This window comes from Rhinolophus sinicus, linkage group LG16 (assembly GCF_036562045.2).
Source record: "Rhinolophus sinicus isolate RSC01 linkage group LG16, ASM3656204v1, whole genome shotgun sequence".
NCBI classification, from domain to species: domain Eukaryota; kingdom Metazoa; phylum Chordata; class Mammalia; order Chiroptera; family Rhinolophidae; genus Rhinolophus; species Rhinolophus sinicus.
This window is the reverse complement of record NC_133765.1, coordinates 34,716,119-34,742,353: the sequence shown is the minus strand read 5'-3', so window position 1 is coordinate 34,742,353 and position 26,235 is coordinate 34,716,119. Positions and strand designations below refer to the sequence as shown.

The 26,235-nt window shown below is 41.4% G+C and overlaps 2 protein-coding genes across 6 annotated transcripts in view; both read right to left on the bottom strand.

Annotated features, from left to right (window-relative positions):
- CCDC62 (coiled-coil domain containing 62) overlaps window positions 1–11,233 on the bottom strand; it is a 31,986-nt gene extending 20,753 nt beyond the window's left edge. Inside the window, exons 1-5 of one of the 5 annotated variants that reach the window (XM_074321934.1) lie at window positions 9,301–11,233; window positions 7,109–7,301; window positions 5,257–5,423; window positions 3,770–3,871; window positions 2,024–2,195 (exon numbers count right to left, since the gene is read on the bottom strand). In XM_074321934.1, the coding sequence (XP_074178035.1) occupies window positions 2,024–2,195; window positions 3,770–3,871; window positions 5,257–5,423; window positions 7,109–7,301; window positions 9,301–9,384 (718 nt within the window). In that variant the 5' untranslated portion in view covers window positions 9,385–11,233. The other 4 variants (XM_074321933.1, XM_074321937.1, XM_074321935.1 and 1 more) reach the window with 4 other exon arrangements.
- A 1,824-nt stretch (window positions 11,234–13,057) lies between these two features.
- Window positions 13,058–24,548, bottom strand: DENR (density regulated re-initiation and release factor). Its single transcript, XM_019734118.2, has 8 exons — window positions 24,515–24,548; window positions 23,606–23,720; window positions 19,764–19,783; window positions 18,989–19,073; window positions 16,588–16,671; window positions 14,440–14,556; window positions 13,457–13,596; window positions 13,058–13,349 (listed from the first exon to the last, which is right to left on the bottom strand). The coding sequence occupies exons 2-8, from the start codon at window positions 23,709–23,711 to the stop codon at window positions 13,305–13,307; spliced, it is 597 nt and encodes a 198-aa protein (XP_019589677.1). The 5' UTR covers window positions 23,712–23,720; window positions 24,515–24,548; the 3' UTR covers window positions 13,058–13,304.
- Window positions 24,549–26,235: the final 1,687 nt, after the last annotated feature.

Here is a 26,235-nt window from a genome sequence, read left to right as displayed (position 1 = left end):
GAAGTCCCGTCAAATCTACAGTCCAAATATGGCCCACATCCAACACTGCATCCCTAGCAGTGACCCTGGCCAAGGCTTTGCTCTCTGGCTGACTGGGTTCCCCACTGAAACCTTGTCTACTGTCCATGGGGCAATTGGGGCAATCTTCTGAAAACGAAAATCTGCTTGTGTCACCTTTTTGCAGAAGCCCCCCCACTCCACTCAGGATGAAACCCAAACTCGTCACCGTGAGCCTCCATGGCCAGGCTCTGCCGGTCATGCTCCCTCTTCTTTCACCCTGTTCCCTGAACACGTCCCAACCTCAACACCCACCCCAGGGCTCTGCACTTGCTTTCTTTCTGCCTGGCAGACCCTTGGCCCAGATCTTCACACGGCTAGTTCTTCCTAACATCCAAGTTTCAGGTCAGACGTTCTCTCTGAAGACATTTCAGTCCACCTCCAAAAATGAGCCTATTTCCCTCACTCTCTAGTCCACTATCCATCACCGTTTTTCATTAGGTATGCATAGCATTCAATAAGTATTTATCAAATGCCTACAATGAATCCCAGAGGCTGTGCTATTAACTGTAAGTCCCAAAAAGTGCGGACAAGAGTCCGTCCCTCATGTCAAGGGGCTTCCAGTATGATTACGGTTATAGCTGAAGCTACAAATGGAGACAAAGCCTACAATTTGCCACAAGTCGGGGCATCATAAGAACAAGATTGAACCTTTTAAGTTAAATCAGCCACAATAAACTTGCACAATTTCAACAGCAACTCGCTGTGTCAGGAGGTCCTCCACGACAGACAGAGGGAGAGTGCAGAGTAACTTCCGCCAGACCATGGCTCTCTCATTCTAAAGGAGCTCAGTCCACAGTGGGAGTCAGTCTTTGGGTCTGATGCAATGCCCATTTATAAAATGTGATGCTATGGGTGTGGGTTTAAGACCAAAATGATAGCTCCTCAGTGCAGCAGTTTACTCTGCCCCACCATGGGGAACTGCCAGAGGAAAGTGGGCTATCTCCAAACCCTTCGTAGACAAATATAAACCTTCACTCCATCACTTACTCCACCCATATTCAAATACATACCACTAACCTATTTGGTATACCTATCCTTCATTTCATTATAAAACTTCAAGTAATACTACTCAGAAAGAAAGGAACCATGGAGTTACTATGAAAATAGAAAAGGAGAATGCAAAGGAATTTAAAAAAATAAAACATGCACCAAAAGCCACTCTGGTAGATTGTGTTGTTGTGGCAATTCCTCGTCCCTTCGTGCATTCCTTCCACAAAGGCGCAGAGGAGATTTCTCCACTGCTGGGCTCTGGGCCGAGCCATGTGACTCGCTTTGGCCAACAGAATGAGGGGGAGGTGATGGTGTGTCAGGTCCTCATGTGTTTCTACTCCTCTTCAGCTTCTGCCTTCCTCGTAGGAAGAAATACCCAGGCTAGCCTACCGGTGAGGAGACGAGACACAGGAACTGCCCCGATGAGCAGTTCGATTCCCACTAGCTTCCAGATTCATGAGTTTGACAAAGACTCATGGTTGCATGAGACACTGAGAGATTGTCGCTGATTTTTACAAAGCATGTATTTATTACTAGCAATACCCAACTGGCACACCAAAGGCAGGATTTATTTTTTTAACTTTTATTTATTTTAAGTGTGTTTTTCCAGGACCTAGCTCCAAGTCAAGAAGTTGTTTCAATCTAGTTGTGGAGGGCGCAGCTCACAGTGGCCCATGTGGGATCGAACCAGCAACCTTGTTGTTAAGAGCACCGCGCTCTAACCAACTGAACTAACCGACCACCCAAGGCAGGATTTTTTAAAAATACAATGCATTATGCAGTTTTCCCCCCAACTCTGTTATTTATCTTGTAACACAAAAATTGCAGCATAATTCTATACACTTGGCGTGAACAATTCATGGTAGCACCTAAAGCCAGCAATAGACTGACTCTTACATCGTAAGATTAACTGAACCCAAATGAAAAAATATATTCCCAGGATAAAATGCTTAAATTTATGTTTCCTCCTTACCTTTCAGTTTATTGATTTCAATCTTCAGTGTCTTCAATTTCTGCTTATAATCTTGCTTTTCTTTCACAATACAAGTCTCCACCATCTTAGCATCACGCAAGGCATGCTCTAACAATTTAAATTTACCCGAACAGTCTGCAATGTGATTGACCGCCTCAATGATATCTTTGTCCTAAAAACCGAATTTGAAAACTGTTACATCCGATTTGTAAACTCCAATTAATAAATATGAGAAGATTACACTTACTAAGATGTCACTGTGTACCAGGTTTCATTCTAAGTACTTTGCATGTGTTAACTCATTGAATCTATGCAGTAACTCTCTGAGGCAGGTACTGTTGCTACCCCCAGGTGACAGATGAGTCAACAGTAAGTTACCCAACTAGTCACACAACTAGTTAGCAATGGAGTTCCCATGTGCACCTAGCCACTAGCCCCAGAAACCACGCACGACCCACCAGAGCACACTGTCTCGGAAAGCTTAGAACCAGACAATTCAACTGTCTAAGAATGTAAGAGCAACGGGAGGCCTGGTGGCTCTTGAGGGAGCTTATGCTCTGCATTTCAAATAAATCCCATGGACCCCACTTTGCCTCCCCTTCTTTTCAGCTGGTTAAAATGACAGACTCCAAGGCTTTATCCAAAACCTACCCAAACCAGAACCTCTCATTGTTGAGATAGCTGTTTTAATGACCAAAAAAAAAGGTACCTGCTTGTTGAAAAGCAATTCAAACAATATGTAAAAGTACAAAAATAGTACATAAACGTTCTCTCCCTCTCCCCCACTCATGTGGAGTAACTATCATTAGCAGGTTTCCCCTGCTTCAGGACAAGGCTTTCTGCTGTAGCATCACATGTCTGTTCCTGAAAAACCTCACTGTCTGCGCATCTCACACTAGGAGGGCTCATGGGGGAAAAAGGGTCGGGCAGGCCATTGGGAAGCCGATGGGACTTCGTGAGCAGCCAAGAAGCAAACCCCCCCGCAGTCCTGTTAAGCACACGAATACAGGTCAGCAATGGCAGTGCAGACGCATCAGTCAGCCGGTCCTTTCAGCATCTTCATTAGTTTTCACAGCTTTGCCTGGCACTTTGCTATGATGGAGACCGTGTGCTTGCTGAAGCCACTAAGCTGGTCCCTACTTGACTAAAGACAATTCTGTAGCTTTTAATGTTTTCTCTTGAATTTTCAGAAAGCGTGCCCCTGGTCACTTCAAAACATGAATGTGCTGGGAAAAATCCCATATGAATGAGCACGAGTGTCCCATTCTACCATCATCCCCTAGTCACCAATTGTCAAACACATGTGTTATGGCCGAAGAGACTGTTCATCACTCACTGTTTACGGCATGTTAGTAACTACGTATTTTACATATATTACTGCTTGATCGCTAACAATTTTTCTCTCCCTTAAAAAAAAAAAAAAAAACATTAACAAGAAATCTGGTCGCCAGTGACCTTATGAGGTCCAACGAAGGATTCCTCAGGAGGGGAAACCAGTTATCCAGGCACACTAGGCCCTGAAAGGAGCTTTGGAGACAGAGACCAAAAGTGGAGTTCTGCCTCCTCTCCCAGTGCCTTGGGACATCATTTTAAACTTGTTTCCTTCGTTTCTAAAATGAGAACTTAAAAAACTGAGAAAACCGGTAGCCTGAGCTATCTGAGCTGCGAAGGGACTTAAGTAAGATAACGTACGTGACTATACAAGCTGCAAAGTACCCTGGCAAATGGAGGTATCATTTAAATTACCTTTAGCTTTATCATTGTAGTGAGAGCCTGTTCTCGAGCTTGTAACTGTCCGACTTGAGCAGAAAGTTCCACTAACGTGTTGCTGAGATTTTCGTTTCTAGCCTACAAGGGAAAAACACACAAATACTAATTTATGAGTCATTTAAAAGCGTTCATTACTATCACCAGCCACAGTCTGTGCTCACTCTTCTGTTTTCTCTTAAACCTTTTTTAATAACAAAGTAGGCTAAGTAAGCAGTCATCAGAAAGCAATACAAATATTTATTTCTCCATACCTCTAGCCTCCTCTCAATACTTGTGTTTACCCTAGTGAATTAAATTGGTTATGTTTATAAATAAGTCTGCTTCCCAATATCTTTTATGTAGAATTCTAGGTTGGCAAGAAACAAGAAAATGAATGGATAAATGTAAACTGGAGGCCGGCCCGGTGGCTCAGGTGGTTGGAGTGCCATGTTCCTACCATCGAAGTCGCCGGTTCGATTCCCAGATGGGCCAGTGAGCTGTGCCCTCTACAGCTAAGATTGTAAACAACAGCTCTCCCTGGAGCTGGGCTGCCAAGAGCAGCGGGAGGTTGGCGTGGGCTGCCGTGTGCTGCTGAGTGCTGCCATGAGTGCCTGGTGGCCAGTGTGAGTGGCCAGCAGCCATCGCAAGCTGCTGAGTGCTGCTGCTGGCTGCCAGTGGCCAGCATGAGAGGCCGGCAGCCGGCAAGAGCTGCCGTGAGCTGCTGTGAGCAGCCGACCGACTGCCTCAGCCCAGGGGAGCGCAAGGCTCATAATACCAGCATGGGCCAGGGAGCTGTGTCCTATACAACTAGACTGAGAAACAACAGCTTGAACCGGAGTGAGGAAGGGGGGAGGCGGAAGAAGGGAGGAAAAAAGACATTTTCATGGAATGCATATTATTAAGTGAAAGAAACCAACCTGAAAAGGCTATATACCATATAATTCTAACTATCTTTCTGGAAAAGGCAAAACTACGGAGACAGTAAAGAAATCAGCAGTTGCCAGGGCTTGTGGGAGGAGGGGATGGAGCACAGAGGATGCTTAGGGGGTGAAACTACTCTGTATGATACAATGGTGGTTACATGTCATTATACATTTGTCAAAATCAGTCTTATAGATTTTATTCCTAGTATGCCAGTAACATTTATCATACAAGACACAAGTCTTCAGAAAGCATCATTTGAAGTTACCAAAACTCGATGATACTAATCTCAGACTTTGAGAAAATTATAAATGATAGATGCTACTAAACCAAATAGCCTACCAGTTAGAAAAGGGTTCTAATGAAGCTTGACCTCCAAGGCAGACTAGCACTGCGCAACTAAATAAAGCAGTACAATGAATACAAAACTATGATGATGGAGGATGGAGATATTTTCACACACACGCATGCATTTTTAATGGAAACATTTAAGTCTAATTTTTCAATAACTGAAACACAAACAGAATTTGGGCTAGTGAGGCTTCTCACAAAATAAAACCAACCTCAAGGTCTTCAGAGAGGAGAGAGGAATGGGTTGCCTTTTGAGCCATTTCCTGAAGCTGTAGTTGAGTCTTCTGAAGAGCTGTTTGGCATTCCGTTTGGTTAGACTCAAGGGTTTTTACCTTCTTCGTGAGTGACCTGATTATTTCAGTTCTTTTGTGCAGTTCACCTGAGGGGAATTTCATCAACTTATTTGTGTTCAGATCTGAAGCTTAAAATGCATTATTTTCCAACACATGGTTAAAAACTAAGTGTGCGAAAGAAGTTTTAAAAAGATAATTATTTTCAAAGTTTTATTATAAACGTATGAACCGTCCCCTATTCAAGGAACAGAGCCCCCCGTGTCACTTTCTGAACACAATCTCTCCAATTTCCACTTTCCCAACCACCACCCTTGGCTCACTCATTTCCTTGCTTTTTATTATAGTTTTACCACCTGTAAAACACCACATCCCTGAAAATACAGTTTCATCTGAACCGTGTATAAATGGAGTTATACTCTATGAATTCTTCTGTTTGCTTTTTCCACTTGAGATTCTGCTCCTGAGATTTATCCATGTCGTGGTGTGTAACCCGTGTCTGCGCTGTCACTGCTACAGAACGTCCCCCTACATGACTACGCCAAAATTCATTTATCCATTCTGCGATTGACGACCACTTGGGTTGTTCCCACTTTGCAGCTCCAGTGAGCAACGTTGCTTGGCATATTCTTGTGCACGCATCTTGGTGCATTTTTGCAAGAGTTTCTCTAGAGCCTCGCTACTCAAATGAGGTTTGGACCAGCAACAGTGACACCACCTAGGAACTTGTGAGAAACGCAGACTCTCTGGCCCCAGACCTACTGTATTAGAATCTGCATGTTAGCAAGCTCCTTAGGTCATTCACATGTAACTGAAGCAGAAATGCTGGCCATCAGCTATGTATGTTTCCAGCTTTACTAGATACTGTGAAATGATTTTCCAAAGCAGTTGTACCAACCACCGCTCCCACCAGCCGTAAGGAGTCTTCTCTTGGTTCCACACCTTCCCCAATACCCGATCGTTTCTGCCACTTGGTTAAGTGTAAACTTGCTATCTCATTACAGGTTTAATTTTCACTTCCCTAATTACTACTGAGAACGAGAACCTTATATATTTATTGGCCATTCATTCAGTATTCCAAGAAATGCCTATTCAAGTTTCTTGCTTATTTTAAAACCAGGTACTGAGAGCTATACATAATCTTTGTTCTTGAATATATTTATATAGAAGGTTTTATATGTTATATTACATCTAATGTGCAACCATAGTAAAGTGTGTTTATGTGCATATATGTGTGGGTGAGGTGTGGTCAGTCTTTGGTAAGCCATTCATTAATTCACTCATTCATTCATTCAGATGAGACTTATTTCCTAAAGACTCCCTCTAGACCAGGGGTGTCCAAACTTTTTTCAACGTTTTTTACCAAGGGCCATATGCAGTAAAATACACAAACAGCGGGACCACTCACTTGAGGTGAAGTACCTATTGCCTCACCTGGTTTATTTAAGTAAACTAAATATATTTTTGGAATTTGCTGCGAGCCAATTAACAATGGATTGCAGACCGTAGTTGGCACCCGGGCCCCAGTTTTGACACTCCTGCTCTAGACACTCCGTGTTAACTGGAGCTCCACCCGGCACTCTCTACCCTGCAGAACTTTGCTTGCCAGACTTGAATTCACCTCCTACGCGTTCACAAAGCCCTCCTATCTTCAATGAAACTGCACTCCAGGACCACTGTGTTGAGATATTCCTCCTTCTCTGTCACCGAGAGCCCATTTAATGTGTCAGCCTTACAGACGCGCATAACAGACGCTGCCGGACGCTTTTCTCACCTTCCAATTTGCTGCAGCGCTCTTCCAAAGTCAGCACTTTCTGCCGGTCCTCTTCCCACGACAGCAGCTGTCTCTGGTGCACCGCCACCATATCATTGAGCTCCTTATCGCGGTCTTTTAACTCGCCAATGAGCAGCTGCAGCTCTTTCCGTTGCTTCTCGATAGTGGAAATCTCAACTTCTGACCCGATGTTCTAATCATAGAAAGCGATTTCTCATCAAAATAATGCTCATCAATAATATAAGTCAGCCAAGGCATATTGTCCAAATAATTATATCTTCTTTTGCTGCCAACTCAAGGTAGTTAATGTTTATTCACTGTTTCTAACGTGGAACCAAAATTATGTGTATTTAAAACAAGCTCACGCCTCCTGTGCACTCTGCCTGTCATTTTCTGTCACACTACACACACCACTCTTAAAACGTGGGACCGTCTGTAAAAGCTCCACTGGCTAGTCACAAATAAACCCATTCTGCATTTTATTTCTTTGCTGTCCACCCTCCCTTGTGTCAATCAACAATATTACCCCTCACTTTGCCCCAGCAATTCTGGAATAATCAAGTAAAGGGAAACATGGAAATAATTACTGTTTAAATGTAAATAATTCTCATAACATCTAGCATATCTACATATACTCAGTCTACCAAGAACAATGCAATATTGGGACTGGTCCAAACTCAACATATTTATTTAACAACAAATTCTGTAAAGGAAAAATTTCAAACACACAGACAAGAGAACAGCACGATACACGGTCGGACAATTAAGTTCGCGAACTCATCCTAGAAAAAGTGCTACATACCTCATTGCTGAATATCACTACGGTCACCTTTGAAGTACTCCCCCTGGGAAGCTATGCATGGATGGCAGCACCTAGTCCACCCTTCAAAGCAATTTTGGAACTCTTATTCTGGAATGGCAATCAGAGCTGTCATCATATTACTCTTGATGTCCTGAATGTCATCAAAATGTCTTCCTTTCAATATTCCCTTTATCTTCAGGTAAAGAAAGAAGTCACCGGGGTCCAGATCAGGTGAGTAGGGAGGGTGTTTCAATAGTTATTTGGTTACTGGCTAAAAACTCCCTCGCAGACAGTGCTGTGTGAGCTGGTGCATTGTCGTGATGCAAGAGCCATGAATTGTTGGCGAAGAGTTCAGATCGTTTTTATCTAACTTCTTCACTCAGCCTTTTCAGCACTTCCAAATAGTAACCTTCACTGTCCACTTGGCACAAATTCATAACAAATAATCCCTCTGATATCAAAAAAGGTTGGCAACACCCCTGCAACAAGTTCGCAAACTTAATTGTCCGACCTCGTACTCTCCCATCCACTCAGTACCCAGGTCCTGCCATTATCAAAATTTGACCTCATCTGTTTCAATATTTTTGTTGTTGTTATTGATTAAACTTACATTTCACGCTTACATACGTCGGGTGCATCTCTAAAAATGAACATTTTTATATAAGCATGATGCCATTTTCATACCTACCCAAATTATCTACAATAATTCCTTTCAAGTATACATCATTTTAAAGTCTAGTGCAGAGAAGTTGGTCTGATGTAAGTGTGAATCCAGAATTAGACACTTAGTGCTCTACAGCCTTGGGCAAGTCACTCAACTTCTCTAAGCATTAGTTTCCTCACCTGTAAAATGGTAATACCAGCACTGTGACTTCTTAGAGTTGCGTGGATCACACAAGATAAACTGTCAAACACTTCAGTACTTGGCAAATAGTAGGCACTCAGCAAACATTAGCATTATTAAGATTTTTAAGTCACATTTCAAAATATGGTACTGTTCCCCCATCAATGAAATAAAGACCTAAACGTGTTAGTTTTAAAGTATTCTATCTTAAAGGCAGCACTTTATAAAGCGCACCAGAGGCCCATGTACATCATTCCTGCTTTCTCAAAAATAACATTTGTAAGCAAAAAATACTAACGCATGAATTACAGTGACTCACTAGTAACTAAACACAGAAAAGGGAATTTGGAGTCAAGGGATTCCAAATCACAAGACTTGAATTCCAGTCTTTGGTAAGCCATTCATTAATTCACTCATTCATTCATTCAACAAATATTTACTGAGAACCAAGTGGCTGGGGAGACAGCAAAGAGCGCGCGAGGAAGGAGCATATATTCTAGCATTGGAAAAACAGGCAACAGGCCAACCGTATGGATAAATGCAAACCTTGGGCCAGTTCACTTTCAAGGCTTTTGGGCAAAACGGAGTTACAAGAGTGCTCCTGCACTGGCAGGTTCCCGCGGAGTACATGAAGGAAGCGAGTGGCGCAGAGACAAGCCCCTCTACCCAAGTCCAGTTATCGTTAAGAACTAGGCAGCTGGTCCCCGCCACTCGTCCTGGCGCCTGGACTGAAGATCAAGTTTTTACCGAGGTAAGGAAACGGATGCGATGCTCCGTTTTTCCTCGACGACCTGTGTGTATTTTTACATTTTAAGCAGAAACCGTGCCTTAAAAACCACCCAAGTTCGGCCACAGTGCACGTCGCGCTCTGAGGTTTGCTTTCCTCTCGCCCCCGACGCACCGGCGGCAACGGCGAGCCCGCGGCGGCCGCTCACCTGGCGCCCGGAGATGAAGGTCGTCGACGGGATCATAGGTGTTTCCTCCGCCCCCGGAGAAAGTCGCTGTGCGCAGCGTCACCTTAGAAACGCCATCCGCGCGCCTGCCCGGAGCCGCGAGACGAGCCCCGAGCCCCGGAGCCCCGCGCCCTCTGCCGGCCCAAGCAAGGCCGCCCAAACCGACTGCCGAAGCGGATCGCTCAGGTCCGTCCCGGCCTACGGCGTAGCCAAGGGGCCGCCCCCGCTCTCGCGACACCTCCGCAGCCCCGCAACCCCGCGCGGGGGACTGGCTCCCACCCGGCCACGTGGGGCGCAGCCGGGGCCGCTTTCCCGGCGCTGTGTTCTTCCAAATCCGCGCCTGGGAGCTCGCGGACGGTTTATCTGAGAATGTAAAATCCATTACCCACGGTCCTCAAAGAGCCGGTTTGTTACCGGTACCCAGTGAATGATGGAGCAAATTAAAGGCTCTTTGCTTCTGTGCACATCACCCTGGGTTACGACATTCGTGCTGCTCACTTACTCCCCTTTCCCTACTGAAGGGTGGGTGAGCTCAGTCTCGTTAACTGCTGTGCATACCGGGCACTGAGAACAGTACTTGGCATTCAGAGGAATAAATGGCTGGAGGCAGACTCCAGTCCTGCCAATTAATAGTTGGCTGGCCATCCTAGCAGACAGCTCTAAATTAACAAATGAAAAACTTTTTTTTTTGGCGGGGTGGGGGTCTCTTGATGTAGCTCTTGACTAGCAATGAAAAGCTTGGAACTTTATGACAAAATTTACCAGATTCTGGGTTGAACCTAAGCTTTTTCACGTTTCAGCGTCACCCTTGTTCCGTGTTTGCTCATCATGTTACATAGGAACTGAACTGTGAAAAAACAATACCACGTTTAACTCCTGGTCACACCCCCCCCCCCCTACTGCTTAACCCATAAGATGGCATTACCAGCAAGACAAATGACCAATCACAGTCCTATAGCATTTCACCTTTACTTTTTGGTTGACTGAATTGGCAAAACATGCCCTTGTATTCATAAAATTTGAAAATGGAAAAAAATTAAATTTCTTGCTTTTAAGCTTTACTGATTTGGGTGACATGTGCCTCCTTGGGATTAGTTTATGTTTAGGAGAACCGGCAAGATAATGTCTTAAAATTTCAAAACAAGAAAGCAAATTCTGACTGGTTGTTACAGGCCGTCAATCAGGAAGAGATTGCAGTTATATCTTGGTGATGTAATGAGAGGCCAAAAGAAAGGTGGTTCAATGTCAATTTTCCAGCTGGGGAGCATTTTAATTCAAATGCTTTTCAAATTTCACCATGTAAGACTTGGTATTTTTTTAGGAAGCCCTACAACGCCATTGTTCATAAGGCAAGCACATGCCAAACACTCACTGTAAAATTATGAGTACGGAAAATACTCAAACGAGGCTCATCTTATGAGATTATGGTTGGTAAACATTCATTGAATGTGGCAAGCATATTATTATGACTAGTTGCAAATGAAAAATCTCAGTATTTTAAGTTAATTCCCACAGGTATTCTTTGAAACAGGAAAAACCTTTAAATATAGCTTTTTCAAATGACATGTTTTATGAAAGCTGTAAGAATTATGCTGCATCTGATTTTACACTCAGCCTAATTCAAACTGACAAGCTAGATTAACTCCTTCCAGTCTCCCTGCCTTATTTCCTAAGTAATTTAGTAAATAACAAAGACAGGATCTAAAACGTAAAATTCATCTTTAAAATAGCAAATTACTAACTTTTTAAACTAACAGCGAGAAAGCTACCATAGCTTTACATTAAGCAACAGATGATTTATGTAGGCTTCTATGTTAATAATTAAAAAGCTTTAAAATCACTGTTGGCTCCCACTTCTTAAATGAATAAAGTACATATCAAAACTGTATTTGCATTTGAAGTTGCCAGCTTAATGATGGCAAATCTCTTATACATGAGATAAAGTTGTTTTACAGTTAGTATTCTTTCTGCTAAGAATACTAGACTGTGAAAACATTCCAAAATGCACACATAAAGAGAGCGTATGAATTAAAGTCAATCCTTGTTCTGGTAGTACATTTCAATCAGATATTAAACTATGCTGCATTTTAAATTCAGGTCAAAGAAAAAGACTCACACATGTTATACACAAGGACAATTTTAATTCTGCATTTTCCTGCAGGAACAGCCAATGCTGGCTATATATGGATTGAAACTGCATTTGCCAAGAACTGTGAACATTCAGAACCTTTGCATAAAGTCACATGTGTTGATACACAGACAACTTCCAGCACCAACAGCATACATAATGTACCAAATGGTCTTGATGGATAAATTTGCTTCATCAGATAATCCTATTTAGTAAAATTCATTTTTGTAATTTACATCTTTACTGCACAGTCTAAGATTTTAATTATTTTCTAAAAACCACTCACTCAAGATATAATTTGCATGGCAATAAACAATGGGTTCTAAATTTCTTAAAGTGTCTATAGCAATTAAAATACCATGAGTCTTCTATTCGATTTGTAGCACCTGACTTGAGACCTTTATAAAAACAAAGTTTAAATTCATTTAGTGCATTCATTAACATCATCACTGTTTCTCTTGTGACAAAAATATGTTTCAACTGCGATTTCCCAGACAATATATTGAACATGGGTTTATATTATTTTCAAGTGGTTAGCAGAAATTTACTCATATAATTTATAGCCAGAACTAGAACTCTCAGCCTCTCTGAATGGCCTTCCATTCAAAACAATGATGATAATGCATAAAATGGATTTGGGGTCTGCCTCCCATGTTACATTATTAAACGTTTCCAAGTATTCTTGGAAAATATTTTTAAATAGATGCATAACATTCTACCATATGATGCACCATCATTTCTTTAACCAGCTCCCAATTGTTTGTTTACATCATTTGTAATATTTTGTTTCATGAGTAACATTGTGATGAACATAAAGGTTATTTTATCTTTAGGGTAATTAAAGAAGTGGCTTACTGGGTCAAACAGTGCAGATGGTTTTAAGGCTTTTAATATACTTTACCAAGTAATCTTCAGAAGAGCTTGAATAACTTCTACCAGCAATATGTTAACGTGCCCACAGAGTGGACGTGGTTGTGAAGCCATTTCAACCACAAATCTACCAGATGCTCGAGCATCCCCAAACTATCAGACCAAAGAAGCAAGGAAATAGTTATTACTGGTGATGAAGCCAAATTCAAATTCTTTAAAATATTACTCAGCTTTATATCACAATTTGATTAAATCATGACCATTTAAAATAAACATAGAAGCTTTTCACAAAAAGTCTACAGTGTTTTTCCAAAAATAAAAAGTTAAAAAGACAAAAAGAGAAAAGTCAGTACCAAGTGACCAAAAATGTTTATTTGACTAAATTCTATTTCATGCATAAGCATGACAGTTTCCCCTGTTCATTAGACTTTGGCAATAAAAAAAACAAGCAGCCTTGTACAGAACAGTGAAAATGCCAAGGGCGAGAGTAGTCTACAGTTTTACTGTAGGATAAATATATTTTTTTTTCAAAAGGCCTCTCTCCCGTTGGCCATATCAGCTCTCAGTTCAGACCATTAAATACAGACAAATTTTCAAAATCACTTCTTTACTTCACCGAGGTCTTCGATGCTATCATCATCTACCTATAAAACACAAATAATCACATTTCATGAGTTGTGGTACCAAATAATACAGAAGCAACTTGCTTTAAAAACTTATTTCTACAGATGCGTATGTTCCATATACTCACCTCTGGCCATTTTTCCTGAATGACATCAATTATGTCATCTGTAAAGTCTCCCTGAATGATGATTTCATCCTCCCCTGTTACTGAGGCACCACAGGAGAATTTTTGAGCAAAAAATCTTTGTGCTTCTTTAAGATCAATTTCTGTTATTTTTTAAAAAGAAACAGCAAGACTATAATTGGAATTGTACATCAAAGATATTTTTTCATTTTGAAATTTAATCTGCATTTTAAATTCATAATTCCTTTCAGAGCAATTACAAACTACCACAAGCAGTGGTCTTCACAATTCAACTTATATTTTCAAGGTCAAATAAAGCCTCAGTACGTAAAAATAGCATCATCCATATAATTCGTTAACTCCTACATTAAGACCAAAAAAACTCCAGGAACACATTAATTCCAACATTACAAACACACATTCAAGTATAATGAAGTTCTTGTGTTTATCCCTTTTTACAAAAGAATAATTTACAGCAGAGAAACAAACCCAATATTTATACTGTGGTCCAGTGATTGTTTTTCAGTCTGTGTTGTCACATGAAGGGACCTTGGTTTACAGTTTCACTGTTTATTCAAGGCCTCCAGGAATGGAAGGGGCTCTGAAGCAGGACACTCTGCCACTACCCACCGTCCCTCACTCTACTGTCATTCCCAGAGGGGGTGGGCCATTCTCTGCCACCAAGCCTGCAGGAAGAGGAGCAGCACTGGTAGGTTTCAAAGGAAACCCTCCTCATTCTACACACAATGTGCCCAAGCAGGAATTCTGGAAAGGAAAAAGTTAAACCAGTCCCTTCTGTAAAAGAGTTTTAAATTTCTTCAAAATTTGATTCTGAAGCTATAGTAATAAATACAAAATTTCAGTATCTTCTTAGCAAAAAATAAACCTGTGAAATTTTCATGATACCAGATTAAAAGAGAGTGAGAGGGAGAGAATGAGAGAGAAAATAGTTCACACCTTTTAAACATACTTAAGCTTAAACTCACCGAAAGTCGCAAGGCCACACACTCTTGTTACGTATTTCTTCTTTGCTCTGGGAATTTTGGCTATCGTAACCTTTTGTGGTACAGTCTTCTTTTTTTGTTTGATTTGACCCCTTCCACCTTTATTTATTAAGAAAGAGCTCAGCATTAACTGTTTTGCCTTTAACATAAATAATTAACAGAATACTGTCTTTAAATTTGGTAATTTTCAAAAGTACCAAATATTAATTTCTGGAAGTTTTTCTAATCCAAAATTAATAAACACATGCATGAGTCTTCATTCAATAAATATTTATTAAGTGTCAAGCATGTGCTAAGAGCTGAGAACACAAAGATAAACAGAAAAGAACATATCCCTGCCCTCCAGAGACTCTCAGTCTAGTGAAGGGGGACGAAGAAAGGTAACTACAGCAACCTGACATACACTAGCCTCGGATCCATGAACATGGTACCATCATAGCTTTGCAGAGGAATGACGTCCTCCGCTTCTCAGGGAGAGGAGGGATCCTAGAGAGAGGGGCATCTAAGTTCTTGCAGAATAAGGCGAAGGGAGAAAGGGCTAGAAAGGTTTAAGAAAGCACATTCCAAGAAAAAGGAACAAGTTCAGAGACAAGAAAAAGCATTATGTGTGAGAACTACACTTGCCTTGATGAAGGAAGCTGATATTTATGTAGCAGATAAAGCCAGAAAAGCAAAAGATTATATATCAATCATTAAAGGACTAGTACATCAAGCTTTGTTATTTGATTTTCTATTGAAGAAAAAGATAAGCCATTGAATGACTATGCAGGAGTGAAATAACCAGCTTTATGTTTTATCAAGATGACTCTACAGTGTGGAAGGTGGGTCTGTGAAGAGTAAGGTTACAGAGGCCACTGAGACTCCTACATTAGTTCAGGCAGAAATTAATCAAAATATAAACCAAAGCAGCGGCAACAGTCATGGTCACTAGGCAGAGGATAACGAGAGTGAGGAGGAGAAATACCAGAATTCAGAACTGACGAAAAGGGGCAAAGAGAGAGAACCTAAGACGGGTCTCAGGTTTCTGGCTCAGATGACTGGATAAACTGAGCTGTCATTAACCCAACAGGGAAAATCAAACACGTAGATTTGGGACATAGTTTATTTCGGAAGTGCTCCATTTGAGGTGCCTATGGGACTACGCACATTTCCGGTCCAGAGACATGGACCAGGACTAGAACACAGATTTGGGAATTGTAAGTGTCGAGTGGTGGCAGAAGTTGGGGACGTGGAAGAACCACCCAGAGAACGTGCAGAGTGAGGACGTCAGAGCGCCAAGGGCAGAATCCTGGGGAACTCCACCTGTTAAGGGACAGAGGGAGAAGAGAATTCTGCACAGAAGACTGAGGAGGAGCGATAGAATGAAAAAGGAAGAATGTCACAGAAACCAAGAAGCACAGCACTTTAAGCAGGGAACTTGCTCAAACGCTCTATTATGTAACAATTACAGAGCCATTAGTGCCCTTTCTAGAGGAGGGTCAGTGGCGTGAAAGGTCAGTGACGTGAACAGCGAACGACATAACAGTGCGGAGGATGGTGAGTCTCCTCTTATTAAAGAAGCCTGGCTAAGAAGGGAAGCCGGGGGATAAGGCAAAGAAAGGTGGCATGGGCTCCTGGGGAATTATTTTTTTTTAGATGCAAAGTCCTGAAAATATTTATAAGCTAATTTTAGTCACAGGGGAGACTAAGGAAGGAAAAACAAGGGGACAGGAATTACTTTTAGGAGGAGAGATAAGACAGGCATACACAACAGCTGTGTAGAAAAAAACAAACTCAACTGTCAGAGGTAATGAAAATACAATCTTATATAAATGTCCTCACTCTAAATAGACCACATAGGTGTTTTAATAAGGTAACAAAACTTTCAAATCAGGAACAACTTGGTTGGTTCTCTTTTATGTATATATATGGCAAATAAAGCATGTTTCTTTAGGTCTAATTTACTGATAAAGCCCAAATCATACCACATCCAACCATGCTGAGAATATGATTCTTATCCCTCTGGGTGATACACATGTGGAATTACAGTAACAGGTAGATGTCATTCTATTTGGGAATGCTTTCATGACTCACTTCCTCTGGCAGAAGGAAGGTAGGTCTGCGAAATCAAAGTATGAATTTAGGTCTCACCTCTCTTTTGTTTTTTCTTCTCTTCCTCTTCCCCTGCTGTTCCTTGACCCTCACTAATTCCAGCTTCTTGTTTGGGTGAATTTTCTAGATGTAAAAATGAAATCCAAAAGCATTAACATCACTTCACACTAAAGTTAAAATATCACCTTGGAGCAACCTCATACACAAATTAGGCATTTTACCAACTAGTGAGCATGACATTTTATAAAACAAATGATTACATTGCCAGTAACATAATCATTTGTTTTATAAAATGTCATGTTCTTATCAAGTTCTGAAGTCATTATGGTAAATGTATGGTGACAGAACACAAAACAAAGTCTTGGATATGTGAGGATTATGATTTCTTTCAGCCACATGAAAGGAACATAAAACACTCAGGACTCTGCAGGATTGTTGAGCATCTAAATATACTACCATATTTTGCCGTGTATAATGTGCACTTACATTGTTGGCCCAACTTTCAGAGAAAAAAATCTCTTTTTAATTCAAATTTTTATTTATTTACATTTATAGGTACTAGTTTTTTGTATTATATAGGAATTTTAGCATTTATTTTTTAACATATTATGGTATAAGAAGTTTTATGTAACAGATAATTACAAAACACAAGAACAGATACAAAGTACAGGAAATTTTACGTACCAGTAACAAATTTACAATATTTACACCTCATAGAAGGCCAAGAACTCTTCGTCACTACAAGTTCATCGTAAATTCAACGAAACTGATTATTGTTATTCCAGGGTATTCTTTTGCATACAGATATCATTATTGATTTCTAGAGTTATACTTTTAATTCATAAACATAAATAAAAGAATTAAAAAAACATTTATGTAGCTATGGAATTAGTACTACCCAGCTATAATGCGCATCATTTTCCCTCACAAATTTGGGCAAAAAAGTACACATTATACACAGCAAAATATGGTAATCGTTACTAGGAATTCTGGTCCCGAATAAGAAGAGCTTCCCACACCCTCCTCCTCCTCAAGTCCCATCATTCTCAGGGCCAACCATGTAGACAGGACTGTAACACCAGTTCTCATTCAACCACTGACAGTGACTGCAGTTGCTCTCCCAAAGACCTTATCAAATTTCAAGGTTTGTGTCTCATGGAAACAATCTGCAAATCAAAGCAGCAAACAGTGGGATAAATTGGGTATATGTGATAGGCCTGGCCAGCCCAGGCTATCCCTGCTCCTGCGAATGCCTTTATTTTTACCAATCTTGTAAGAGAAGCCATCAACTTTAGCAAATCGAGGAAATCTGTTCCTCTGCAGTCAAGGTTCCTTACCTCTGGCAACAACTCCATTCTAGCTGCTTGGCCCGAGACCCTAGATGGCCCTTTTCTCATATCCCACATGCAATACAGCAGAATACCCTGTCAACTCTACCTGCAATATTCTAGCTAGACTCTGACCACTTTTCACCACCTCCATTACCATTCTGGTCCATCACTGTCATCACCTGGGCAGGTTACTGCAGGAGCCTCCTAGCTGGTCAGCCTGCTTTGCTGTCTATGCCCTTCTTCAGTCTATTCTTAACACAGCAGCCAAAGACATGCTATTGAAACAAAGTCAGACCTCATCTCTCCTCTGCTCAAACCCATCCAATAGCTCCCCTCACTCAGAGTAAAAGCCAAGACGTGGCCTTATAGACATGGTCCTCCACTGCTTCTCTGACTTCATCTCCTACCCTTCTCCTCTTCCTCTGTTAAGCTTAGAACAGAAAGGCTTCCTCGCTGTTTCCTGAATATGCTGGTAAGCTCCTGCCTTAGGGCGTATGCACTGGCAGTGTTATCCTCCTGGAATAACGTTCTCCCAGATTTCCAAAGGGCTCACTTCCTTCAGGTCTTTGTTCAAATGCCATCTTTTCGGCAAAATCTTTCCTGGCCACTACCTAATATTTCAAATTCCCTGCCCAGTAAGTCTTATGTCCTCATTCCCTATTAATCACTTTGTTTCCCTTAATTATTTTGTTTCCCTTATTTTACTTATTTTGTTTGTGTTTCCTTCTAGAATATAATTTTCAAACAGATCTTTTGCTTACTGCTTTATCCTCAGCATCTGAAACTGTGTGTAGTAGAGTATGCTCACAAGAAATAATTTGTTGAATGAATGAGTGAAAATATATTTGCCCCTAAATTATTTACTCTTCTTTATATAAGCACGTTGGTACTTTGACCTATCCTGCCTCAGAAAGGGAAAACACATGAAGCAGTGCGTGATTTTATATAAGAAATTTTAACCCAAGAACTTAAAATAGTTTTAAAGTTCATAGATATAGACAAACAATTCTGTAATTATCCTACTAAAGGAGATCTTTCTTTAAAATAATGCCTTATGTGCATTTATTTCAGATATACAAGCTTTGATGAAAGAAAAAAAATGTTCATACCTACAGTAAGTTTTGCAAACTCATTTGGAAAATTCTTCTCTAACCACTGTCTACATTTAGCAACATCAGGCATATATTCACAGTACTAGAGGGGAGAAAAAGAACAAACTGCGTCACAAAAAACATTTTCAATCAACCAATACATTTAATTTAAAATCATTCCATATACTTGCTACATAATGATAAAACTACTCCCACTGACATCTTATCCCCAGGAACTCTATATTCAACCAGGAAACACCCCATAAGAAATTAGAAATTAAAAAGAATTAGACACTTCCTCGCTAAAGTAACTTACTTCCTCTCCATCAAACAGAAGGGCCATTAGATAAAGGAGCAAACTGACAAAAACAAGCATATCTACTTCTTGCTCTGGGCACACAGGTGTTTCATTATTTTCATGACGTGCCCACAAAGCCTGACTTCAAAGCTTATTAACAGAAGTCTTACACATAACTTATGCTTTCTCTTCTGTGCTTGGACGTTAAATTTTGGCTTTAAGGTTACTCATTTTATTAGCTGACTGCTCATGAGTTCCACACAAAAATCCAAACTGTACAGCCAAGTGCAAGCGATATACACATGTGACTCAGAGTCTAAAGGAAATAATTTGAAATACCATAAAAATTATTCTAAACCAAAGTTCTATATGAAAAGGTTGAAAATCTACTATCAAATGACAGAAAATGAAAAACAAGAAAAAATATTCTCAAGCTTGCTCTGAAATCAATGACCTCAAATGCAGAAGTTAAAGAAGAATTTTAAAAGAACTTACCTCTGTTGGTAATGAACAGACTGGGGAAATGGAGAGAAAAAAAGATTTTAAAATGTAAATATACATATACACAGCACTCATCTTAACTTTTATTTTAAATTTGACAAAATGCTTCATTTCTACTATTTCTCTATATCTTTTCGGTACTACTTTTCAAATGCTACCCATCATGCCTTTTTTTTGAGGTAAAAGGCACATGGTTAATAGAAATACTACCCTGACTTTTTTTTTTTTTTTTGATCTAAAGAAGACTATCTCCTTGGGTTGATGGAACATCCAATTATACTATCTTGTACATCTTAAGGTTTTACCATAACCACTTCAGTGGGTCTGATACTAAGCTAAGATGGGAACAATTCCCCAAACAGCAAAGCTTGAATGGAGCTGATTATTTCTTTTGATAGCTTTACCAGAACAGCCACTTTTTATTCATACTAATACATTTATAAACTTCAGTAGCACATTTCTTTGCAATATACTTTTCCTTTTCTTTTTCATATTATCCTACATACAACCATGAAACTGTAAAGCTAGAAGGAACGCTGGTTCCATCTTGTCATTGTATAGCCTGCATGGGCGAAGGGACTAGAAGAACTCAGAGGGTTTCCCAATTTTAACTACAATTCTATTATTGGGTCAATTGCTTATTTTGTTTTTACTTTTAAGGTGAAGAATGAAGTAGTTCAGTGCCCAACACTCTTGAGATTTGGGAGGGGGAGAAGGAGAGTGGTACCCCATTACTAGTAACAACAATTACCATATACCAAGCACATGTTATGTGCTGGGTACTTTGCTGTGCTTTTTATCCATTATTATGTTTAATCGTCACAACCTTAAAAAGCTATGAATTACCATTTCTGACGACGAAAAACGTGACACTTAGAATAGGTAACCCACTTACATCTGGTTAGTAGAACAAGATTCGAACTCCTCGTCTGTTTCTGAAGCTTAAACCCTTTATTACTAAATTAGATTACACAGCATATACAGGCAATACAGCTATGTGCCAGCCAGATGACAGTGACCTACAATCTCACCCTGTCACCACTATTTTATAGATGAAGCCCTAAAAAAGGTTAAATAGTTCATCCAGTGACAAAGGTGGTATGTGGCAGAAGAATACTGGAATCTAGCATCTCTTTATTTCAAATTTAGAGTTCCTTCTACTAAAGCTCTTCCTGGTTAACCAGAGCTCTGTAATGCTCACAGTTCAAGTTCACATACTAGTAGGTACAGATATTCAGGCATACTTTCAGTATATAATTATAGGTTAAATATCATTACAGTAAAAACTAAAGCTATAAAACTTTGTACACCATTTCAAATAAAATTCAGTTCAGCAAAATTCTAATACAATTAAAAAATGTGGACAATTCTTCCGAGTTCACCGTGACTCGCTTTTAAAATCAAGTTCTCTCCACAGAGCACTTACTATTTGTAAACCATAGCTTTGTAACGCAAAGATCTAGCAGTCACCTTAGAACTTCACATCACTAACAGTGGAACCACCTGACATTATGTACCTGCTGATGCGACAACGTACGGAGAACAAAATATCATCATCCATGAAACCTGCTATGGTCTGAATGGGTGTCCCTCAAAATTCCTCTGCCGAATTCCTAATGCCCAATGTGACGGTATTGGGAGGTGGAGCATTTGGGAGGATTATATTGCATTTATTCTTCTCAACGACCCTCTGAAGTAGTCTCTATTGCTACCCATTTTATAAATGAGGGACCTGACCAAGGTCACACAGTGAGTAAACGGCTGATCCAGGATTCAAACTCAGACTAACTTCTGAGTTTAAAGTCTCAAAACTGAAGACGAAATGACCAGAAATGACCCCGTCCTAGCTACCTGTGTTTCTCACTGTACTCCACTGGAGCATTCTGCTCCAATCAGCCCTTTCTTTTCCCTCTCCCCAAAAGATACCATATTAAATCTTGCCAGCACATAAAGATACCATATCAAGTCTTGTTCTTATGAATTCCTTCGCCTTTCCTTGCAAATTCCACCTATTACTTAAAGTTTCTCACTTCCTTGGAAAGTTCCCTACTTCCCTCCGAATAAAGATCCCTCCTTTTCCTGAACTCCAAATTCATCATTACAGTTAGTACCGTTTAATTTAGCATTTAATATTCCCGAAGCGCTTTCCTACAACTAGTCCTTATACCCCCTGAGAAAAAAGTAACCCTGTCCCCATGCCTATCAATACAAACTAGGGAGGGAAATGAAAATAAACCTTTCTCAAAAAGGTTAGGGACCTCTGGTCCACACACATTATCACTGGGGTGGACTGCATTATTTAGTGCAGTTGTTCAAAAGACACCTTAGCAGTGACATAATCAATTAACAAGATGGTTTTCATATACTGTATTTCACCAATTCTAATTCTTCATTTTTAAAGGGATGATCTTATAATTATAGCATTATCAATCTGACAATGTTTTTCTTTCTTAGAGGAACTTAAAATAATGGTGCATCTTATAAAATAAGGAGTCTTAGATTCAATGAAACGGAGTACAAAGAACAATAGCTCTTAACTATAGCTGATAAACAAGGATGAATAAACCATAGGAAACCAGTATACTTTATAATAACAGTAATTATGGCACTTATTGTACCATGTTCTTGTGTTAGTTGCTGTACCGGAAGCTTTATACAAATCATCTTTAAGTCAGATGCAATCATCATCTTCATTTTACAGACCTTAAGAAACAAGCCTCCAGCCCTTAGTGAAATTAGGAAACTTTGCCCAAGGTCATGTATCTGGTCATCAGATACAGGAAATCAGACACAAACCCTGGTGGTCCACGGCTCCAAAGGCAAACAATATAACCAACTAGACCAATATCATAATAACCCTACAAAAAGTTCCCTTGCCTACTCTCTTACTGAGATACTTTTATTATACTATCAAAGATAGTCAATAAATGATGAGTTTATACAATTTTTTTTCTTTAATTTCAGTGACATCACCTCTCCTTGAGTACTTGAACTGCAAATGAGGTCTCTATTCCACTCACAGAAGGTAAGGTCGACGAGAACAAGAACTTTTTCTGACTTATTCACTACTCAGACCCCAGCACCTCAGAAAACATTGCTAGGCACATAACTGGTCAAAACTATGTGCTGAAAAAAATTCATATTTACTGGACCTTTTACTGTGTTGTACCTTCAAATTTTTCTGAAACTTTCGAAGACGGTAACAAAATTAGACCATTTCCAATTCACAAATATTTCTGTATCGAAAATGAAGGGGGGAAAAAACACTCAAAGGGGAAAAAATCCTGATTCAATCTAATACACATATTATTAATCAAACCAAGAACACTTTCCCGTGACTGTCCAACCACACCCATCACTCAAACCTGACCATCTTCGACTCCTTACTGACACCCTCCCTGCACTATGCACTATACTAACACAAGGCTGCTCACACCTCCAGATGTGCACCAAGCTTTTCTTGCACTGTTGTTCACTACATCTGGGATGTTGTTCCCCACTTCCCTGTCATTCCTTAAGACCGAATATCTTCCAAGAGGCCCTTCTTTAACAGCCAGACTAACAAGTAACACAAGGCTGAAATAATCTATTTGTATGTCTCTATCCCAACTGGACTGTAGGCTTCTCCAGGCCAAGTAACAAGACCACACGTCACACAGGTTGGGACAATGTTAATCCATGCCTCCTCTTCATCATTCTCCCCCCTCCCTTATTATGGATTCACCAAGTGACAAAGACAGATGAAAAAAGCATTACTAGGACCAAACGTGAAATTATTCTTACAATGCACAAAAATACAATAAGCAAAAAGCCATTTTCTGCCTTCCAACACTTGCCTCCACAGTAAAGAACTCGAAGTGGGTAATCTGCATCTAATTTGGTATTGCTCCTCTGGTCTCCTTTGCAATCATGCCCACCAGATTCAGAAATGTCAGCAGCCATCTCACAAACCTGTAGGCAAGGAAAAGAACACATCGTCACAATTTTGGCCCAGGATTCCAGAGAAGCAGTGTTCAGGTGTAGTCTTGACTCCTTCCACCTGAAACACCCCACCTTAAATCTGGTTCATTTCTGCTGTTAAGTGAAAGATACAAGTTGCCATTAGGATTCACAAAATATGAGCAATTCTGGGCACACCATTTATCAGGTCCACAGGTCTCCAGAGAAGCAATTGACAGTGATACTCGTAGCAACTGGGCCACGGAGAATGTGGGGGTGGGACACTAGTGAAAGAGGAAGCAATGGGGAAAAAGGATGGGAGGGTGAATTCGGTAGAGACCGGGCAAAAAGTCTTGGGGTGAGGTGAAATGGATGCAAACTGCAGCAACAGAGAAAAAGCCCACAGAGCAGCTGGAAGAGGCTGGAAAGGCCTCCGAAGAAAGGGTGGGTCACCGGAGGTGCCCAGAGGGCAGGGTGTGGGGGCAGCTAAAAGCCAAGGGAGGGACACTGAGGAGTCAGGAATGGGATGGGAGTGGGAGGGGGCGGGGAGACCAGACTGTAAGGAGAGAAAATGGGGCAGAAGAACCGGAAAGGAGTAGAATGTAAGAGCACTGAGGCAGCAGGAACGGCCAGGTGGGAGGGGGAGAGACCTGCGGCGAAGGGGCAATCCCGGGGACACCAGAGGGGCCCATGTGGGCGGGGATGTGGAGACGCCCGGCCCGGCCCCCTTCCGCTGGGTAGCACTTCAGCTTCCCCACGCTCTCTACAAGTTTCACGGAAGTGGGAGAAGCACGAGGGGTCGTTACCCAGGCGGTCGCACCGCCGCCGCCGCCGCCTCCGCTCCCGCCACTACTGCCAGCTGAAGCGACACATGCAACTCCTCTTCTCCGGCTCCGGCCACCCGAGAACCCGTCTGCCAGCCGCGCTCCCGCGAGACAATGAGCCTTTCTCGCGAGATTCAGGCCCCCGCTGGGTGGCTGTCGCGAGAAGCCCGAAGGGCGGAGAGGAATTGGGGAGCATGCGCGTTTCGTGCGGGGGCGGGGCCAAGCAGCCGAGAGGCTGACGGCCAGTAGGCGGTGCTCGTTCCCCGTAGGAGAGGATAGGTGGTTGGTCGGCGCGCGGAAGGAGAGGCTGATTGGAAACGCGGCGCTGTGCGTCGAAATCCACAATGACTTCCTGTTAAGGAGCTGGGGAGCTTCGCGCCGGGGCCTCCGGGAGTCCTGCCTTAACCTCCTTCTTGTTAGATAAGCCAGTCCCTTCGCGGGGAGATGGCAGCTGGAAAAAGGCGTTTGATTTCATTTTAACCTCGTTCCCTACATTGGCAGAATTATCCTTGAAAAAATAATCTCAACGCTGTTTAAACATTTCTCGTTGCTCCCATCTCACTGCCCTCGCGACTGTTTGCATCGCCTTCCTCGTGCTTACCTGTCCTTGTATGTGATGTAAATCGGAATTAATCTCTCATCTCAGGCTTTCCCCCCAGGAGGCGGAAGCCTGGTAGACGGTGTCTTAGCTTTGCTTCCATCTAGTTGTTTCATTTTGGGGAAAACCCTTCGTCTCCATACTCAGCCCGAGTCCCAGTGTTGAAATGGAAATAACACGGCAACACTCGCAGAGCTCGAAGGATTAAGGGAAAGCTCAGGACAGACAAGTGTTTTGTAGATGGTGGAGGCTGTTCTTTCTGTTTTGCTTTATCCTCCACCTCATTCCCCTCCTTCCCTGCCGACCTCGTTCGCCGCCGCCACCGCCGCCCTTCAATTGTTTGCTCAGCACTGACTTGGGCGTTGACAAGCCATCTGGCATCTTTTCCACCAGCCACTGTGGCCTCCAGTCTGGTATCTTTTCTTAAATAAAAGAGGGGTTTCCCCCTTCTCACAAAAGACTCAATTCTACGTGACATTAGTGAAAGAAGACCTTGTTCCCAAGCGTGTTTGATTCCAATAATAACAGCTTCCACTTCCAATAATAGCTTCCAGTTATTGACACCCACCTCCCACTATGTGCCAAGGACCTGTTTTGGGTATACAGGGTCCGGGGCATTCATTCCACTAAACTTTCTTGGGTTCCCGCTACGCTCCAGGCACTGGGGATACAGAGGACAAGAGACAAAGTCTGTGCCCTCACTGAACAGTCTTGGACATGCTGGCTGATTTAATCCTCATAAAAACCCCATCAAGCAGGTGTTTTTGTCTCTAGTTCCCAGATGGTAAAATCGAAGCTCAAAGGTGGAAATGAATTAAGTCCGCATGTGCGTAAGATCACACAGCTAATAGCATCTTTTTATTGACCTTAAGATGCACTTTCTAACATCTCTCATAACAAGATGCATTGCAATGGATGGAGCCTTAGCATTGTGTCAAAGTTTAATTGGCAGCGTTTTCCTTTCTTGATGGTGCAAAAAATAAGGGTGCATCTCACAGTCAATGGCACCTTAGCTGTGATGAGTATGGAGAGGTGGCCTGTCAGAAGTGGCCAGTCCTGCATGACAGACAATGCCTTCAAGTCCCATTCCTCACCCTTTCCCTGC